The following is a 22,318-nucleotide window of genomic DNA, read 5'->3' as shown; positions in this document are numbered from 1 at the left end:
AATTTGTATATTCAGAAATACTGATTGGTTGCTGTAGGGATACAGAAACTGTACTTCTAAGAGTTCCATTACTTGTACTTTTGGATAGCTGCTATATTATTACATACACTTATAATTTTCCAATCTCCTGTACTATTGGCAAGTCACTATAGGGTCACAGATGGAGCACAGAAATGATGACTCAAAATGGTGTTGCATGTCCAGCTTGATGCACAGTTTTAAGAAATAATGCACCAATAAAATGTACTTTTCTGGATAGACTGTGTGTCTAATATCCTGTACAAATGCAATATTGTTGATACTAACATAATGTACAATGAACTGCATTAGTGATAAAGGCTACATACAGTTCCCGCTTATTGTCCCATATTGTTGTAGTCACAGATAATGCTCAATATCCTATAGTATTCGTTTTTGTCTAACAACTCTAGGATTAGATTCTGATCACTGCCTAACACTAGTGTGCATCACATTCATGCCAATGGAAAGATTATTGACCACCGTTACAAGAATATGGGGTCAAGTGCCCTGTTTGATACTGCCGTAGGAATACTGACATTATATTAACTAATCATACTCTGGAATTAAAATAATACAAGCAGTAAAATGCCATATAAAATAAAAATGTAGTCATGGTTAGTATTAAACTGAATTTTTGCTAATGGATTTGAATCACCCCCCCAAAACATGTTTCCATAACTGCTCTCATGGGAATACATTGAAACAGGGTTTTATGGTTCTCTTTGAAGATACTTTTTTGTAGGACTGATACAACATCTGGATATTTACAACCTAAATTTATGTGTCCAGGTGCGTACCCCATGTCTGTGTCAGAAGCTGCTGTCCCAGGGGAAGAGGTTGGAAGAATAAAAGCTAAAGATCCAGACATTGGAGAAAATGGCTTAATAAAGTACCGTATTCTTGAAGGAGATGGGGCAGAGATGTTTGAAATCACAGCTGATTATGTAACTCAGGAAGGCGTTGTAAAGCTAAAAAAGGTGAGGTAACAATTTATAGACTGTACAATTTATAATCTGTAGGTGACATTGTATGAAAATAAAGTATCAAGCCCAGAGTATCATAAGCAATAATCTTACATTCCAGTTCTAGTAGTGACTTATTTTTTGTTTTTATTCATAATGTGCTCTACAAAACAGCTTTTGTAGCTCATAAATAGAAAACCTAGTTTATAGCCAATTTTTATATTATGTAGAAAACCAGATATGTTTTAAATAGTATGCACATTTGATTCCTGAAACTAACTGATCCATTGATAACTGCTTGTTCCTTTTTCTGCACGTGTCGCAGCTGTTAAACACAAACAAGCTTTCATAAACCTTTCATATACAGTAAGTTTACTAGATTTCTGCACAGACCAATGCCGCATTATATATATATCTACATTACACTGATGCATACTTTGGAATTTAGCGCTGTATAGGGAAAATAGAGTAACAGAAAAAATAATAAAGATATATATATATATATATATATATATATATATATATATATATATATATATATATATATATATATATATATATATATATATATATATATAAAGTGTTGCTCTGAGCATTTATACAACCTACATTTTTTGTGAGCCATTTATTTAGAAAAATTGGCTTTTAAAAGACTTGTTCTTCTTTCTTTGTTTTACACCAGAGTGCTGCAGACCATAGATCATTACATTTTCTATATGCCTCTCTACTTACGGGCCTTTTGCATAAGGTTATCTATGAATTCCCACTTCCATAGCTTTTTGCTGGGTTCTGAAATGACTGCCCTCAAGCCCAGTGTTTTGACACATTCAGGAGAACCTCACCTGCTATGTTTGAACTGTGTTCCTGTTGGACTCCACTCTTTCAGTATTTTACTTAGCGAAAATCACTTTTCAAGAAATTAGTTTTTGAGAGTACTAAGTTAGTGATATTGAGGGACTCCTGATGGTGTCACAACACTTTGCTGGACCCAGAAATGCTGCTAAAAAACTATATGCATTTGCCATTGAGTATTTATTTTGTTTCCTATACATGAAACATTTATTAACTGTTCTTCTAGGTGGTGGATTATGAAACCAAGAAGTTCTACAGTATGAAGGTTGAAGCTGTCAACGTTCATATTGATCCCAGATTCCTTAGCCGGGGACCATTCAAAGACACTGCTACTGTTAAGATCTCAGTAGAGGATTTTGATGAACCGCCTATTTTCTTAGAAAGAAGTTACATTTTGGAAGTATATGAAAATGCTCCATCGGATACTGTGGTCGGAAGAGTGCACGCTAAAGACCCAGATGCTGCTAACAGCCCAATTAGGTACATTTATATTCATTATTTGTTGCTTTCCATGAAAATATGTAGTTAACTAAAAACGATAATTAAAAGAATTTGAGATTCCCGTAACTGTGCATTTCAGGAATAAATTGCAGTTCTGTTTGAGGCAGTTGTGCTAAAGTTGTTGTACTGTGTTAGGAAGTCAAAATACAATGTCCCCCTTTTAATTTTAAACATAATTTAAAAAAGGAACTGAAATGTTCTAAAAGATGTTGGATTATCACTGAAATAAAGGTATAACCTGTATATTACTTTTCATTTGTTTTATATTAAAAAGGGTTACCCTGTAGTTTTTATAAATTCATGGAAGGATTAGACAGTGTCACATACAATTTAGTATAGTGCCAATAATTATTAAGTAATTAATTCATCATTTAAGACTTACAAAGAATTAAACTGTAGGGTCCGTTAATTTGCAGTTACACATGTATTTGGTATGGGATTAAATACAGGTATTAACAATGCCTTTTATCCAGAATGCTTGGAACCTGGGTTTATTTCATGTTTAAAAACAATTTAAACATGAAATAAACCAAATTGGATTGTTTTCCCACCAATGAGAAATAAATATATATTAGTTGGGATCAAAGTACAAGGTATGGTTTTATTATTACAGAGAAAAGGGAATGATTTTTTTTAAAGAAAATTTGAATTATTTGATTAAAATGGTGTTCCTTTTTGGAGCTTTGTGGATAATGGGTTTCCAGATCATAGATCCATAAATGTAGTGCTACCTTTTAGTTGAGCTTAGTGGGTACAACCCCCTGCAACCCCCCTGTAGGGCATGCATTATAGGTGACTAATTCTCAGGATGGGTCCTCACAGTATATGTGGAGGAAGGTTTATTCACTCACACACAGAGGTAGATCTTACAATGACTTGGGTGTCAGTGGCTCTTAAACAACAGTCAACTGTTTATTTGCTGGAACATATAACAATCCCTTTCGAGGGTATTGTAGATGGTACATCACAACTAGCAAGAAAATAGTTCATGAGCAACTTCTTTTGATTGTATTGCTCAGGCAGGATTTTAATGCTCACAGCTGACAGTAACCAATTCCCAATTACAAGTCCCTACAAACGAAACTTCTGTGGGATGTAATACTATTCCTAAGCCTGTACATTTGACCAACCCATACATTTTTAGACTGCTCACTAACTTCCCAACTTGCAGAGGCAGATATTTAGCGTGTGCATTGCTTCTGCTGCTTTTTCCATTTTGGGTGGCTTGCTAAAGCAGTTACAAAAGGGCACACAGATTGTAACATATTGAATATAACAGTAGTCCCCAACCAGTGGCTCATGAGAAACATGTTGCTCACCAACCCCTTGAATGTTGCCCCCAGTGGCCTCAAAGCAGGAGCTTATTTTTTATTCCTTGGCTTGTAGGCAAGTTTTGGTTTCATAAAAAGCAGGTTTATGGCCAGAGACTCCTGTAGGCTACTAACCCATGTAGGGCTACCAAATAGCCAATCATAGCTCTTATTTGGCACCCCTAAAAGCAACTCTTTGAATGTGACTTATGGGTAAAAAAGGTTGTTTACCCCTGTATATAACTACATGACCCAGAGCCATGTCAGATATAAAACTTACTAACAAAATGAATTATGATTTTAATTAAAAATTGCAGCTTTGTGATCTAACTTCTAAATTCTAAGCTTTAGAATTTATGTATCTCTAAAAACTAGGCAAAATATTCAAGCTAAAAATTAAATCAGCACAGTATTATTTATATAGATATAAGTCTCATAAATTCACTACATTTTGCAGCATTTGCACTTTAAACCACTTAGTAATTGTAAATGCTCAGTCACACGATTGTTAAGCTGGTATCATTTAGTTAAGGCTCGCAATGAAAATGCAAGGTACTTAATGTCCCATTGAGATTACACGAGGCTGCCAACATAAACTACATTACATTACATCTCACAAATTGATGCTGTTAACCTCAAGTCTGACATGTACAACAGAAAACAAGGGTTATAGATTTCAGAAGAACCCAAGTCTTGTTTCACTAATGGATTGTGTAGCAGATATGGACCTTGTTTGACTTTTTACATACTGACAATCAAGAGCAGAGAGGTTGATCATCCAATTACATTTACCATCGCTTAAACCAATAAGCCATATGTGTTGTATTTGCAGAAATCATTAAAAACCCATCAAATCCATTACATTGCCATCTATTTCTGTATAATGCTTTAAAGTCAGCATTCACTAAATAGAACAAGCTCTGTGGCAAAAATGATTATGAGAAATGTTTTTTTTTTATATAAATAGGTGGCCAAAATTATTCACTTTTATAGATAATCTTAAAACGTAAACTTAAAAGTTCTGATGTCTTAACTATTCCTTTTATGGTTGCTTACTGCTAACCTTGTGGTACTTCAGTCAAAGTTAGTTCAAATCTGACCAGGGACCAATTAAGGAGTTAGTAGGGGCCATTTACAAGTGAAAGGGTAGTGACTTGCATCCAGAGTCACCTGCGTCTGCACCTTACACTCTGAATGATGTGAACGTTAGTGGATGGATAGGGGATGGAACGGAGTACTTTAATATGCCTCGCCCTGCCTGCCCCTCATGAATAAAGTGCAGGGTCCATAAAGAAATAAATATGACAGTTTTCACCCAATTTTGCACCTTCTCCTGCATTAAGTATATGACCAGCTAAAAAATGTGCCCATTGTCCCCTTCTCTACAGCCCTTGTGGTCTGACCTTGATAATGCATTTTGAATCAGGAAAGCTGGTTTGATTCCCAGTCATGCCCAGTTTGTCTGCCTTGACTTCTATACAGTATATAATTTCAAATACAAGTATTTACCATCAATATAAGAGCAAACTGCAAAAACAAATATAACTATGTTAACTTTTTGTATCCAGAGCAACCCGATGAACCTGAATTCAAGCCAAATTCAGTCTGAAATTAATGTATTATGATGCCTTTTTTACTATGGCAACAGAAAAATCAGCTGGACCAGTTTATATGAATTAAATCTTAATTATAAACTTTGAACAAAAGTAGAAGTATTATTTTTAACCGAATGCTAGTTCACAGAAGTGCCCAGCTAAAATATTTTTTCTTTCTTATTGAAATAAAATGATTTACATTGCTGTATATGAGACAGTGTTAATCATTTCTCAAATATTAATAAATCATTTATACACTTCCAATGCATGTTTTTATTAACTTTTACATTGTACCTTATAACATTAAATTTACTTTTGTAATTGTTTCATAAGGGAATGATATGTTTTAAGGCACAGCAAAAATATTTATTAAACCAGGAACAAATGAAAACATTAATAAAAGAATGTTTACACCTTCAATAGATATAACCAACAGGCTATAAAGTGTTGTCTGGCCTCAGCATTGCCAAATTAGTTTACACAGTTTTTTTTATACAGTTTTGAAATGTTGTCTTTTTCTGCTTTGAAGAAAGCGAGAGTTTGCCAGTACCAAAGCTTTATAGCCTGTTGGCTATATCTATTGAAGGTGTAAACATTCTTTTATTAATGTTTTCATTCGTTGCTGGTTTAATAAATAACCCAGTTCTGTACCTGGATAAGGAAATGGATTTCTCAAAGAAGGTCTTATAAATAATTTTCTGACATCCCAATGCCTGGGAGAAATTTTTCCTCAAGTTCTTCTTTTCTTTGGCAGAGCACAGAATATAAACTGCAGGCTTTATTGCTATAAAGGTCTGCATCTATCTCAGGTTGGTATACTGACTAGTTAAAATGGGATAGCTATGCCATTTTAAGGATGCTTTTACACAAACCCAGAAATAAAGAACACACAGCAACTGAAGGTTGTATTGTTGAGTTTTGTGTGGATAAATTACTCTTCTTTATCACACATAGATCAGCCTCCAGATTTTTCAATTTATCAAAAGCATGCAGAAATAGGTGCTGCAGGCACACTTGGTCAGGAAGTTCCCCTGTGCAGTCCTCAAGTTAGCCTCAATAGTCGTTTCTCAGTTATAAAAAAAACAGGACCTTGTAATTGATCCAAACAAAGATATCATTAATCCTTATTAGAAGCAAAACCAGCCTATTGGGTTTATTTAATGTTTAAATGAATTTCTAGTAAACTAGAAGGAATGAAGTTCCAAAGTAGAGAAAGATCCATTATCCGAAAAACCCCAGGTCCAGAGCATTATGGATAACAGGTCCCATACCTGTACTTTTAACCACCATGTATTTTCATATAATATTTTCTTTTTTTCCATTTACTGCACTCATATTATTAAACTCTTTGGGGCAGATTTACTAAAGGGTGAAGTGACTTACGCTGGTGATGATTCACTACTGTTTTTAGGCACTTTGCCTATATTTACTAATGGGCACAGGCATAACTTCACTAGCGAAAGAGACGCTAGCGCAAATTCACACTCTATCGCCAGGCAAATTTTCGATCTGGCGAATGGACGTTAGTCCGCAAATTTACTAAGATGTGGATTTTACTGACCATTACCTCTTTCGCCCAGACTTGCCTTTGCCAGCTTAGTCCAGGCGAAGTGCATTGTAGTGCATAGATTTTCCTCAATCTTTTAGTGGAAGAAGTTTCTAAGTCCAAAAAACGCTGGCGTCTTTTCTTTTTTTCAGAGTGATAGCCTGCAAAAAATTTTTTTTTGGGTAACCGGGTTCCCCCATACATTTTCTAACATATGGAACATAAATTATACAGTGGGCTCATGTGTAGGGCATTATAACAACTAAATTTTCTTTATTAAGGTTCCCTGGACCTGTGTAATCTAATGTATTTGCTGCAACATATACGTCCATTAAACTTTATAATTTCCCGTTGTATACAAATTAGCCTGAGCGAAGCCCTCTAATGAAGTTGCAATCGGCATAATTGAACTCTAGCGCATATTCGCTTTATTTGCTGATGTAATGCTAGTGAAAATTCACCAGAATTTGGAGCCCTGGATGCAACTTTGCATTAAAATGAATGCAAATTAACATTGTACAAGCCAATTTACGCCTGGTGAAGTGTTGCCCTGGCTGCGAAGACGTCACTAGCAAATTTTCACCGCTTAGTAAATTTACCCCTTTGTTGAGTTCCAAAGAACTTTAGTGTCTTACAATTTGTACTAAACAATTTTTACCCAATAAGGAACTATGATTTTAGGTACATAGCTTTAACTCATTATACCATTTCCCAAGTAGCCTACACAATGTTGCATGCTTTCCCACAGAGTCATCCAATGAAATAGATGTAGATTCCATTTCACAGGATTATTTAGGAGTACAGTTTATACAAAATAGATACAAAAAGCTGTCGTAGAAACTGGGTATATTATATATGTTTCTGGATAAGGGGGTGTTTCAGGATCTTTCTATCTCTATATCTTAAAAGGAATGTAAAGGCAAAAAAAATCCCATTTTTACTTTCTTTAAAGAAAAAGAAATCTCCAATATACTTTTATTAAAAAATGTGTACCATTTTAAGAAGAAACCTGACTGTATGCAGTGAACTTTCCCCTTCGTTTTACTTGCTCTGCCTGCTGTAGATAGGAAATTTCAGACAGTCCCTAGCTGCTCTGCAGGGAAACGATCATACGTACGAACAGCAGGGGGCAACTCCCCACCTTACTTCCCAGCCGTGCAGAACTCAAACAGCTTTGTTTGTTTCCCTGTAGAGCAGTTGCTGACTGTGTAGAGATTTGTATTGGATTTTTTTTTTTTGCATTTACATCCCCTATTATGTTTCTAACTCCAGTAGCAGGAACAAAGATCATGGAGCCAGATATAAACAGATAAACTGGGATTCTCATTGAAGGATTATTTTGCTACAGTCATTGGTTCTGCAGAGTTAAACAATACAAAAACTATAAAATCCACATTAGATTACATCACAACACAGGACCCAGTGCAGTCTGCATATTCTAATTCTTGCTTTGTGGGCTTCTGGCAGATATTATTTGACTTGTGCTGTTTTGATAATTTATGACAATCCCTAAGCAGCAGCCCAGACCACACTGAGCATGTGCATGGGCTTGGTCTTGCAAAGATGTTTAACAAAGTTACAAGATGGCGACCCCCTGTAGCATTATTCTATTTTAGACTTTAGTTCCCCTTTAAGTCTACATTTAAACAATAATTTAACCCAATATTGTAAACAATGCTCTTCCTTCACTTTTTTGTTTGAGCAAATTCCTGTGAATGTGGTACATTTTCCTTTTATATGTTTTTCTTTACCTGCACCTGGGTACAGTTAAGGGTAGTGCTCCTCTTTGTTCCTGTATGTGTATATATATTAACGCACAATATATACCTGAAAACCATCGGTAAACGTATTTATTGTTCAATGTTTGTGTTGCTTTTAGAAAATCAATACTGAAGATTACCGTATATACCCGAGTATAAGCCGAGTTTTTCAGCATCCAAAACGTTCTGAAAAAGTCTACCTGGGCTTATACTCGGGTCAGCGGTACCCGACCCGAGTAGCTGAGATTGCAGTCACTTTTAATCATTCCTATACCAACAGTACACTTGGGGAGAGACAGCAATATCCCACAATGCCCTCTGTTGATTATATGAAAGAATAACAGTGCGCCCTCTGTTGGTTATATGAAAGAATAACAGTGACTGCAATATCACACAGCGCCATCTATTGGTTATATGAAAGAATAACAGTGACTGCAATATCACACAGCGCCATCTGTTGGTTGTATGAAAGAATAACAGTGCGCCCTCTGTTGGTTATATGAAAGATTAACAGTGACTGCAATATCCCACAGCGCCCTCTGTTGGTTATATTAAAGAATAACAGTGACTGCAATATCACACAGCACCCTCTGTTGGTTATACTGTATGAAAGAATAACAGTGTGCCCTCTGTTGGTTATATGAAAGAATAACAGTGACTGCAATATCACACAGCACCCTCTGTTCGTTATATGAAAAAATAACAGTGACTGCAATATCACACAGCGCCATCTGTTGGTTATATGGAAGAATAACTGACTGCAATATCACACAGCGCCCTCTGTTGGTTATATGAAAGAATAACAGTGACTGCAATATCACACAGCGCCATCTGTTGGTTATATGGAAGAATAACAGTGACTGCAATATCACACAGTGCCCTCTGTTGGTTATATGAAGGAATAACAGTGACTGCAATATCACAAAGCGCCCTCTGTTGGTTATACGAAAGATTAACAGTGATGGCAATATCAAACAGTACCCTCTGCACATGGTAGTGGGACAGTGGGACAATGCACAGAGTAATCTGTTTGCCAATTCTCTGTCACCATCAACTTTGCAAAGAAGTCCAGTTGATCGCTGGGGGGTCGCTTTGGCAGAATGTGCACTGCTGGGAGACAGGGCTGTAGTTGTGTCTAGGCTTATACTAGAGTCAATAAGTTTTCCCAGTTTTCGTAGGTAAAATTAGGTACCTCGGCTTATACTCGGGTCGGCTTATACTCGAGTATATACGGTATATATCTTTTGAGATTAAATTTATACAACATCTTTCCATTGACTGATGGCTGAGCCTTCTTACAGTATGTTTGGCATCATGGATATATTTATATAATTTTTTGTTTTTTTACATTAATAGCTACGAAAGAGTATCCTGATGTAGCAAAATGCTCACTACATGCAGACATGAATAAATGATGAGGCCAAATTTCCTTTTAAAAGTTGTTTGATAGATTCCATTAATATTCTCATTTTGCAAAGCATGCTGCTGGGAAACTACTTTCCAATGAATCTTTAATATCTAACACTTGCGCATGAGGCTGCTTAGTAATTCTCTTGTCTAATTACTCCACGATCATCCACTTTAGGTATTCAATCGATCGCCACACTGACCTTGACAGATTCTTCAGCATCAACCCAGAGGATGGTGTCATCAAAACCACAAAGGGTTTGGATAGAGAGGAAAGCCCTTGGCACAACATCTCAGTCATTGCAACTGAAGTCCGTAAGTATTCCCCGGATGATTTAAATTCATGATCTACATCCTTTTTTTCCTTTGGAAGTAGCAGAACCAACAGTGCTGTTTACATCTTACTGTGTTGAGTTTGGAAGAGTTTTTCTTGCATGCTTTAATTACAGAGTAATGGGGGAATGAAATAAAAGTCGCAAAGAGCAAAACAAAGTGTGTTTTGCAATGTAATACGCTTCCTTAAACTGTTATTACATTGCACATTTTCATTGGGATTTACATTGTGTATTGCAAATTTTCATTGAGCATTGCCCACTTTTAAGAAGTGCGGGTGTCGTAGTTTAAGGTGTCAATTTTTTCGAGCAAACGTAACTTTTTCATTAAAAATGTTTTATTACATTCACTGTGCACTGGCACAAACTATAAAATTCGCAAACCTTCTTCTACTGTTTGAAGTGGTCGCTAAACCGTTTCCTGGGTTTCTAAAAGCTATATTAAATTTGCGCAAAGGAAAATTTTCCATTACCGACATTATATTCCCCCCAAACTGTTCAAAAAGACATGCAAAAGATTATCTGGAATTCTAGAGGCACAGGGCTTTTCTGACAAGGGTTCATTCCTGGTTGTGAGCACTATGCCTAAAATTTACTACAACATTTATGAATAGTTATGGGTGAATCTGACTCGAGTAACCAAAAATTTGTGAAAATGGCAAAAAGTCACCAAACACATTGTTGCAAACATTGTTGCAAATGGTGCAACATTTTTTAAACCACACAACTATCTAATATAGTCTATGAGCGCTTTTCTTGCAAAGCGAGGAGAAATATTTGTTCATACCTATTCAAAAATTAGCATATTTCAATTCATCTCAATAATATATCAGTTTAGCAAACTCATCCTGCTCTATAAAATCCTATTTTCAAAAAATTAAATTTTAGTAAATAAGCCTCAAAGTATAATTCTTATCTTTTGAAATCCATCCGATATTTATTCCTACAAATGGTGGAGCTCAGTGTCTTGGAAACTAGTAGAATGGGGTTAGAGATTTTACTTTGGAACTCTCATCCTAATTGGTGAGCCAATTAGCGTGATCACTCCCTTCGGCAGGTGGCTGTAATTCGGTCACACTTTGAATCCGGTATATAAGAACTGATGCTGCCTAACCAATTGGGCAACTCCTCCTTTCCAGTAGAAATTATTTTTTTTATGGAAGGCTAAAATGTGTCTCAGATTGGAAAAAATTGGAGATGCCAGATGGTAGAGTTTGGGAGAAAATGCTGTATTTGGGGTGCAAGTTTGTCAGACTTTGAGGGGCTGGAGGGTTTCTGACAGATTTTTTTGTGGGCTCCTCTTAGTGATAGCTTTTGAAACATTCCAGGAATCCAAGAGTGCAGTTAAAAATGCAGTTAACTGTATGGTGTATTTATTCTTATTCTTTTTGTAAATAAACTGCAAATTTTGCAAACTTATTTGTACTGTATATCATTGAATAAAATCTAATGCTGGGTAAATATTTTGCAAATAAGTAAATTAAAGTAAATGTAATAATAAGCAACTATGCAGTCAACGTTAATTATGAGTTTCTAATAGTTCTAAAAGTTACTTGTAATGTATTTTATATTATATGCACTGCTCCTTACTCTTAAAACGATGTTATAGAAGCCACTAGATGAACAGATCTGGAGGAGAAATTATCGCTGTTACCTTGCTTCAAGAATCAGAACCACAGAACAGAAATGAATACACAAAATACTACTTTCATTTACAATTTCATGTAGGAATAACCTTTAAAAATCACTGATATTGAATTGTATTTCATTGACATAACATTTTCTTTCAGTATGCAAAAAGAGGGTTGGGGTAAAGATGTTAAAGAGTAGTTTAATGCATGAAACACATGATCACTTTCCTTATTTTCTTTTTATTGTTTTCTTAGACAATCGAATTCATGAAACTAGAGTTCCAGTAGCTATTAAAGTCTTGGATAAGAATGACAATGCTCCGGAATTTGCAAAGCCCTATGAAGCTTTTGTCTGTGAAAATGCTCCAATCAATCAGGTATTTCCTCATGCAGAAAGAATAAAAATTAAAATTTCACAGTAATGGTTAATGCTGTCTTTTAATAAAGCTACTTCTGGGAAATATTTTTGTTCTCTGCTCTTTCCCTCCTTTCCTTTTTGTTTTTTAATGAGTTTAAAGGGTTGACTTTGGATGTGTGTCTTTTTTCAACCTAACTTACTGTGTCACTATGTTAATAGGAGTTTAAAAACCTATATAACTGAAATATATACATTATTTGAACTAATTAGCTTGTTTTAGGTTGATGAATCAGTCCATATTAATATTTTAGGTGAGAATAATTCATGGGGTACTGTATTAATTAATGAGATGAGGTAGGATGAGCTATGACCTTACCGTTTTGGTAAAATGATATGATTCATTTCATATTTAGTAATTTATTTATTCATTTTTGTTCTGACATACAATCTTGTATACATACCGTACCCAGAGCTTTTAGACACAGAAATTATTCAAAAGAGAATGTCTTGCATTATATTGCTGCTGCTTTATAATTACACATTTATTACCTGAATTTACAGAATTTTGTTTTTAAATGAAATGCAGAGTTTCATCAATTGCTTAGGCCAAAGGGTGTTAATAGTATAGTCCAAACTGGAATCCACAAATTATTAGAACACTGACTAAATGACTAATATATTATTTCTGCTCCCTGTTTGCAAACATTTTATTATGGCCTGAATCAATTTAATATTGTGGTCTACAAAAATGTATTACGTGGCTTTTCTGTTGCACTGACAGCATATTCATTAACAGCTCGTCTGCCTTACAACAAGGATATAGTCAATTATTTTCTGCTAAATCTGTATTTTATGTATTATGGCTTGCATTATCTCATTTTACAGTGTTTTATTCCTGTTTATATAAAGCTAATGTGTTTAATGTTGAATCAATTTATTATAATAGGCAACCAACTCTTAAACCATGTTAGAATAAGTAGTTACAATGCATTGCTACAAAGCATTTTATATATATTTTCTGTTGATACTACCAAATATTCCTTTTTTTTTTCAGGAGTTTTTGACCATCACTGCAGTAGATAAAGATGATACAGCCAATGGACTTCGTTTTCTCTTTAGTTTCCCCCCAGAAATTGTACATCCAAATCCAAATTTCACCATAATAGACAAACGAGGTTGGTACTGTATACAAATAATTTCAATATATAAAAGACTACCTACTGTATTTAACTTAATTACACAATTATATTCTAATTAGAGATTCAGAAACATAAGTAATGCTATTTATTTGAATGTTGATATATATAATGTGCTGCACTACTATATATAAAAGACCAGTGTATAAAAGATTATAATGTATGTATAATGTGTTGGAACTTTATGAACGATAAGATGAGCACAGCAAAAAGTGTTTAGGGGAAAACATAAATATGGGAAAACATTAATATGCACTGCGCAAAGTCCCCTAAGTTTAGATATAGGTTTCTGCACTTAAAGGAGAATGAAAGCCAAAAAATAGGCAACCTCTAGTGATTATATTTACTTACCTGACACCCCAGGCCAGTGCTGCTATCAGCAGAAAACTGCACCAGCCTGGGGTTCTTTCAGTGAGCACCATGGAGCGATCCTCTTCCTGCTTCCTCTGCCTTCTTGTAGCTGCGCATGCGTAGTAGAATGAAAAGCCGAACTTTAACGAAAAAGACGACTATTTCGTTCTACTGTGTCTGCCCCGGGAAATTTGAAAACAGGAGAAGCAGGAAGAGGATCGCTCCGTGGTGCTCACTCAAAGAATACTGGGCCGGTGAAGATTTCTGCTGATACGCACCAGCCCGGCATATCAGATAGGTAAATATAATCACTTGGGAGCCTCTAACTTTTAACACCCCAATGTAAATTGCCTTTCCTTCTCATTGAAATAATAAAATAAATCATTTTACATTATGGGGCTGTTTATACCATCTGTGTAATGATGTTTACCACTAACAAAAACACTTAAAAAAAATTTGAAATCCAAGGATATTATTTTATTTGTCAACTGGTAATATCGGTACATGTATTTTAATGGTATACTGTCATGAGAAAAAAGGTTTTTTTTTTCAAAACACATCAGTTAATAGTGCTGCTCCAGCAGACTTCTGCACTGTAATCAGTTTCTCAAAAGAGCAAACAGATTTTTTTTATATTTAATTTTGAAATCTGAAATGGGGCTAGACATATTGTCAGTTTCCCAGCTGCCTCCAGTCATGTGACTTGTGCTCTGATAAACGTTAATCACTCTTTAGTGCTGTACTGCAAGTTGGACTTATATCACCCCCTCCATTGCCCCTCAAGCAACATTTCCTATTGTTCAACAGAACAATAGGAAGGTAACCAGAAAGCAGCTCCCTAACACAAAATAACAGCTGCCTGGTAGATCTAAGAACAGCACTCAATAGTAAAATCCACTGCAACTCATTCAGTTATATTGAGTATGAGAAACAACAGCCTGCCAGAAAGCAGTTTGCTTGCTCTTTCTAAAGCACATGACCAGGCAAAATTACCCGAGATGGCTTAGGATACACTTGCTGGTTCAGGAATTAAATTTTATATTGCAGAATGCATTATTTGCAGTGTAATTTAAAAATAAAAACTACATCATAAAAATCATTACAGAATCCCTTCAAATCTGAAAGTAACCAGCGCAGTTTCTGATGAAGAAGCCGCCTGAGGCGGTTCCTGCAATGTCACCTCCCCTCGCCAACTTACCTGTCGGGAGGGGAGGCAGGAACACTATTGCGGAGAGCACAATTGCGCTCTCTCGAAATAGTACAGCCCAATTTCCGTTTTTTTGCCACCTCTGGAATCCTCTCTGGCGCTGCCACCTGAGACGAGGAGCGCCCCTGAAAGTAACAATAAGGAAATCCTTTTCTTTCTACCTTCACATGACCCTTCACGTTTAGCCAGTTTAAGAATCATGAATAGTGACATACAGACGGCTTCTTACCTTTCCAGTTATGAGCAACACTGCATAGATACTGTAGTCACAGTTCATAGATTTCATTCATATTATTTTATATGTATAATTATTTTTTTTATATTTAAAACACTAAAAATCATGGCAGCTATAGTCTTGTTCTGTAAATCAAACAGTATGGAGTATCTGGAGTACAGATAAATTATCTGTTATCTACCATTAATTTTTATGTGACAGTAATGATGTACCCATCAATGTCGCCTTCTCTTTTGCCAGCCCCATGCCAGTGGCATTATCAGGCATACACTAAGCAATAGTAGAAACCCATTTATACATTGGAGGACCATATATTTTCATTGTGTATCTGTTTAGAAGAGTAGAATTTAATCATTATAGGGAAATATGTATGTCTATGTACAGTATGTAAATATTATATTACATATTTGAAAAAACTTATTATCCAATTCTGGGATGTTTAAAACAGTGTTATATAAAGTGTCCAAGTACATATATCAATTATATTAAAATCCTTATCAAAGTAATACCATTAGGTGCATAGTGCCATAATAAAGGAATAGTGGAACTATAGCATTTCCCACACTGGTCAACTCTATCTGGGGGCACGTCTATATCATTACTCCTACACTTATCACATATTAGGGAGCCACACAATGCCATAACTATACATTTAAGCCAAGAAATTATAAAACAAATTTTCTAAGTCCACCATTATTATTAAAAGTCCCGTCATCACTTATATGAAAATAACAGGTATTTCTTAGGTAAAAAACAATTCAGTTGCAATGCTTTATTGAGTCCCCTGGGGGCCACACAGTCCAGCTCAAAAGTCCAAATGCTTCTCTCTGTAATATCTGATCAATATTACCCCCTCTAGCGGGGTCCAAAATACAGTATATTGGCATGCATTTTAATGATGAAGCTGGGTGTTTAGCCTGCAGCCAATGTTGTGCCACAGGCTGCTTAGATATGTCCTGTTTGACATTCTGTTTTGGTTTGGGATCTAAAGCTGCTCTTATTGTGGTACGATGCATACTTATGTGTTCTTGCAATTGCCTGTTAGTTTTTCCGCAATATATAAGCCCGCAAGGGCATTTGATGATGTAAACAACATTGCTGGATGTGCAGGTGAGCCTGTGTCTAATGTGGTAAATTTTGCCTGTGTGTGGATGAAAGAATTTTCTCCTGTAATTAAAGTGTTACACACGACACAGTTACCACACTTAAATAATCCCAATTTTTGTATTGCATACTGTGCATCAATGTACTTGCTTACTGGATCTGTGAGCGACAACAACTCCTTCAGGTTTTTGTTTCTCCTATGTCCAAAACACTCTCTTTCTGTATTTACTGCAGTCAGTTCCTTTCATGACCATATAAAAACAGGAGGCTGAAGGCCGAGTGCTTTTATACAGGTCATGGAACACCGAGGTAACTTTTAATATCCTCATATTTTGCAACTGGGGGTAATTTATTTATTATAATACACACGTTTCAGTGAATAATGTGACAGAAATGACATCAGAACTCACCATTTATAACTGATGACATCAGAACTCACCGATAAGGATATCATTTACAAGATATTCATGCCTTTTTGTGTATTTATATATATATATACAGTATATATTCTATATACACACACACATTTTAGACTACAACTGTAATGATATGTGACAGAGTTAGCAGTCCCAGGTGGCTTTTTTTGTACATTTATTTAGCAAGCTTCTATTACAGCAATATTATTTACTTTTTTTCCTTTTATTGGTATTGAAAATCAAATTCTTCACCAACACTCTAGAAAAGCATAAAACCTCCAATTTGCGAGACTATTATTGCCCTGTAATATGAATATAGCTATTAAAAGAGATCCTTTTACCGATTTCTGCAAGTAATTACATGGTGTGGTGACCAAAAAAAGAAGCAATCATAGACTCCATCCGGATTACAGGCCTTTTGTGTTACAAAGTTTCACATTCACAAGCTTATTTTCCCTAAGAATCCATGAGGTAATTGGAAAGTTCAAGCTACTCTCACATGCTGAGGTCCATCTACTCTTATACCCTACAAATAAACACAGTCAGATTTTTCAAACTGATTTTGCCTCCTTCTCAATGGAATTTCCAATCAAAGCCTTTTGTGTGGGAATTACTTACACAAGCTGTTTTGCTTTTGTTTTTTTTGTCAATAACCCTTAATATAGCAGAACTTTCATTGATGAGCAGCATATGCAATCCAAACCACCGTGAGCAGAATATAAGTGGCTTCCCTGGTTTACTGTGTTACTGAAATGTAGCTAGTATGAATAGGTAAATTAATGAAATTCAGCTGGTATGAATAGGCAAAGAGCATACACATCTGACTTTTTTAACCTTGCCTATATTGATGAACGAATGTCTTATTTTGCCAAAAAATTCATGAAACGCAAAAAATTCTCAAAAAGCATTGAAGTTAATAGGCAACATTTTTTTTAATAAGTTTGCCTTAATCGTAGTTAACAGACTGAAGTAATTTATCTGTACTCCAGACTATAGCTGCCATGGTTTTTAGTATTTTAAATATGAAAAAATATTATAAATATAAAATAATAATGAAAAAAACAGAATATCTATGAACAGTGACTACAATATCTACGCATTGTTTCTTGCATAAAAAAATGTGAGCTTAAAACAAAAAAAAAATTCTCAAAATGAATATATATTTTTTATTTGCACATTTTGCACATTGTATTGTGTGCCGGACCCAATTTTAAATATGTTAACAGTAAAGGAGTCTAGGTAGCTCAGTCATTTTGGTGCATTAATACAGCACCAACATGCATTTACTGCCTTTCTTCATTAACCCATGCTCCAGTGGAGTTTACAATCTAAGGTTCATAACCACTAAATCAAAATTATTTTGAGCCCATTGACTTCAATGCGTTTAGTGAATTTTTCACCGGGACAGATTTGCCCATCACTACTTATAGCATGCCTCAGCATTGATGTCCCAACTTCACAAAATCACATCATAAAGTTCGCTGATGACACAACCATGGTGGGTCTCATCAGCAATAATGACGAGTCACCATACAGAGAGGAGGTGCAGTGGTTAACAGACTGGTGCAGGGCCAACAACCTGTCTCTCAATGTAGACAAAACAAAGGAGATGGTTGTTGACTTTAGGAAGACTAGGAGTGACCACCTGCCACAGAACATCGACGGCTCTAATGTGGAGATCATCAAAAGCACTAAATTCTTTGGTGTCCACCTGGTGGAGAACCTCACCTGGTCCCACAACACCAGCTAATTAGCCAAGAAAGCCCAACAGTGCCTCTACTTCCTGCGCAAGCTGAGGAAATCCAATCTCCCACCATCCATACTCAAAACCTTCTACAGAGGGACTATCAAGAGCATCCTGAGCAGCTGTATCACTGTCTGGGCTGGGAACTGCACTGTCATGGAGTGCAGAGGATAGTGAAGACAGCAGAGAAGATCATAGGTGTCTCTCTACCTTCCATCTCGGACATTTCCACCACTCGCTGCATCCGTAAAGCCACCAGCATTGTGTCTGATCCAACACACCCCTCACACTCACTGTTCACACTCCTGCCATCTGGAAAAAGGTACCGAAGCATTAGGGCCCTCAGTACCAGACTGTGTAACAGTTTCTTCCCCCAAGCCATAAGGCTCCTGAATACTCAGGGACCGGACAGATCTCACACACACACTCCATCTGACCTTATTGTATAAATAAATAGCCATTGGATACAATTGTTCTCCATGAGCACATCTGCATTTTATCATGTTCTTACTACTATCACATCACAATGATACACCCATCATGTCTGACGTTTAGCATTATTTACTTAACATATTACATCTGCTCAGTGTGCACTGTCTTGTCCTGCACTGTGCTTACCTGTCTTGCAGGAGTTGCATATTTTTGCACTTGCAAAAATTTTGCACTTGTTTGTTGTCCGGTACATCTATGTTGTGTTGTGTAGCACCATGGTCCTAGAAGAACATTGTTTAGTTTCACGGTGTACTGTACAAAAGTATATGGATGAAATGACAATGAACTCACTCTTGAGTCTTGACTTCCTTAACCAGGACAAATGCTTGTGGGATACCATATTTTTTCAGCATGGAAAATGTCCATGAGAATCACATAGAAATACCCAATATGAGAATCATATAAAAAAACCTTCATTGACATCAATAGGGTAATAACCAAGGATTTGGGAGTCCTGAGCAGGAGGCAAGTGCCCAAAGTCTCATAAACATTAAGGGCAAAGAAGTAATTTAGTAGACCTTGGGAGTTATGCAATAAAAGGCACTAGGTTTGCCCAGGAGCAGTAACACATAGCAACCAATCAGCAGGTAGCATTCACTGGTCACCTATTTAAAAGCAAACATCTTGTTTGTTGCTATGGGTTAATGCTCCTGGGCAAACTTAGTGCATTTTATTACATATGATGGCTTACCTGGTAAATATAATAACATTATAAGTAATGGATAATTTGCTGTTTTAAAGAGATATGGATCATAAATATCATATATGTTGGACTTAACGAAATACTTTAAACCAGAATACAGCATGATACTATTTTTGAAATGTGCTACTAATTCAGTTACGAAATATATGATAAAAAAAATAAACAAAGCATATCACTAGTTGTGGTTTTCTGTCCTACAGAAATAACACTGTTATTACTATAAGGTATTGCTGAGGTGTAATGGCTTACTTCATCGTTGTTAAATGTTTGGCCTTTATTTATGTGTCTTTTATATTGTAGATAACACAGCAAGCATCCGTGTTGGCCGTGGAGTTTTCAGCCGACAGAAACAAGACTTGTATTTGGTTCCTATTGTTATAAGTGATGGGGGAAGCCCACCGATGAGCAGCACCAATACCCTTTCTGTCCGAATCTGCAGTTGCAATAGTGATGGATCCCAACTATCTTGTAATGCTGAACCCCAATCCCTTAACGCTGGACTCAGTACTGGAGCACTGATTGCAATCCTTGCTTGCATTGTAATTTTATTAGGTATGAAACATGTCATTCCCTGTTGCATGTTTTTCATTTCAAATAGAAAATGCAACATTTGAACATAAAATGCCAATTAATTTTCAAGAAGTAGCATCATATGAATGGAATGAGTCTATCATTTGAATTTAACGTTTAAGCATTTATAATTTATAATAGTTTTAATCATGAAGGTTAGTTGCAAAAAGACAAAACATTTTTTTTCTTGATGTGAATTGACAAATACCTTATTATACAATAACCAGAATTACCAGTTGTTGATGATGATGAGAGCTAAACAGGTTTTCAAAGATAATTTTTGTAATTTAATATAAATATTTACCTCTATTTACTTATTCCCTTCTGTAGTGATTGTGGTTTTGTTTGTGACTCTGAGGAGAGAGAAGAAGGAACCTCTAATTGTCTTTGAAGAGGAAGATATCCGGGAAAATATAATTACATATGATGATGAAGGTGGTGGAGAGGAAGACACCGAAGCATTTGACATTGCAACACTGCAGAATCCTGATGGGATTAATGGATTTATGCCACGGAAAGATATCAAACCCGAATTTCAATATAACCCCAGAGATATTGGAATAAGACCAGCACCAAACAGTGTTGACGTTGATGACTTCATTAACACAAGGATACATGAGGCCGATAATGACCCTGCAGCTCCGCCTTATGACTCCATTCAGATCTATGGATACGAAGGGAGAGGTTCTGTGGCTGGCTCTCTTAGTTCATTAGAGTCAGCCTCTACAGATTCAGATTTGGACTATGATTATCTACAAAACTGGGGACCTCGATTTAAGAAACTAGCAAATTTATATGGGTCCAAAGACACTTGTGAAGATGATTCTTAACAAATAAGTTCTGAATTTGGCCTTATGAACTGCATAATGTACTGAAATATCCAGAGTAAACATTAACAGGTATTTTTTTAAAGGAAAACATGAAAAAGGCTTCTTTAACCTTCCAAGGTTTACAAACAGGATTCCTTCCAAAACAAGAACTGTTAAATGGTGGTGGATACTGTGAAAACCCTATGGCCTGTGTAGAAGTTGTGTATTCATTTTTTTTTTTGTTTTTTGTTTTTTTTCCAAGAAACCACTTGTAAAATGCAGCCTATTTAAGGGAATGGAAATGCAGGAAAAACGCAACAAAAAAGGGGAATCTTTACAGTATTAAACATAACCATCAAATCTTCTCAAACAAAGCTTCCACACAAAAAAAAAAAAAGATAACAGTTTTGAGCTGTAATTTCGCCTTAAACTATGGACACTTTATATGTAGTGCATTTTTAAACTTGAAAAAAATATATATATAATATCCAGCCAGCTTCAATCCATATAATGTATGTACAGTAAAATGTACAATTATTCTGTCTCTTGAGCATCAGACTTGTTACTGCTGATTCTTGTAAATCTTTTTTGCTTATAATCCCGTCTTAAACTAATACGTGCCAGATACGCACCCTATTTCTATGTCATTTTTAATGTATCTATTTGTACAATTTTCAAATTCTTATTTTAGTATGCATACAAAATATCAGTATTCTGACATGTTACGGCATCACACTTATATTTTATGATCGTCATACTGTTGCTTTAATATGTGCTTCAATATAAGAAGCAAACTTTGAAATAAAATTGACTTTTTTTATTTGTTTTTGGGACTGATAGGTGTTTTCAGAACTGCTGGAAAATGTTATTTTTCAGATTGAATGAGTTTATCGTCATGTCAATGTAGCTACAAATGGGCCACAAATGATGTTCTGCTAAAGGCTTATAAAAGCAATTTAACATCAACCACACAAATTACTTTGTACTATAGGTATTTTCTGTTTTTAGAATACGCAAAAGATATGAAAACCTGAAAAATATATTCACATAAATATTACTTAATGATGCCATCATTTACAATTTTCGACTCATTTCATTAACCATTTTAATAAGAAATAACCCAATTTGAATTGTGAATAGAAGTACAGGTATTGGATCTGTTGTCCAGAATGTTTTGAACCTGGGGTTTTTTTTTTCTTTCATTATTTTGGTCTTC

General features: G+C 35.6%; 1 protein-coding gene across 1 annotated transcript in view; it reads left to right on the top strand.

Annotated features, from left to right (window-relative positions):
* Positions 1-21,707, top strand: part of cdh11.S (cadherin 11 S homeolog) — an 81,153-nt gene extending 59,446 nt beyond the window's left edge. The window contains 7 exon segments of the mRNA NM_001172234.1: positions 811-998; positions 2,062-2,315; positions 10,133-10,269; positions 12,173-12,294; positions 13,330-13,450; positions 20,024-20,275; positions 20,624-21,707. Of these exon segments, the coding sequence (NP_001165705.1) occupies positions 811-998; positions 2,062-2,315; positions 10,133-10,269; positions 12,173-12,294; positions 13,330-13,450; positions 20,024-20,275; positions 20,624-21,123 (1,574 nt within the window). The 3' untranslated portion in view covers positions 21,124-21,707.
* Positions 21,708-22,318: the final 611 nt, after the last annotated feature.

Source organism: Xenopus laevis, chromosome 4S, assembly GCF_017654675.1.
Source record: "Xenopus laevis strain J_2021 chromosome 4S, Xenopus_laevis_v10.1, whole genome shotgun sequence".
Classification (NCBI taxonomy): domain Eukaryota; kingdom Metazoa; phylum Chordata; class Amphibia; order Anura; family Pipidae; genus Xenopus; species Xenopus laevis.
Note: the sequence above shows the minus strand (reverse complement) of the source record. Positions and strands in the feature narration are given on the sequence as shown.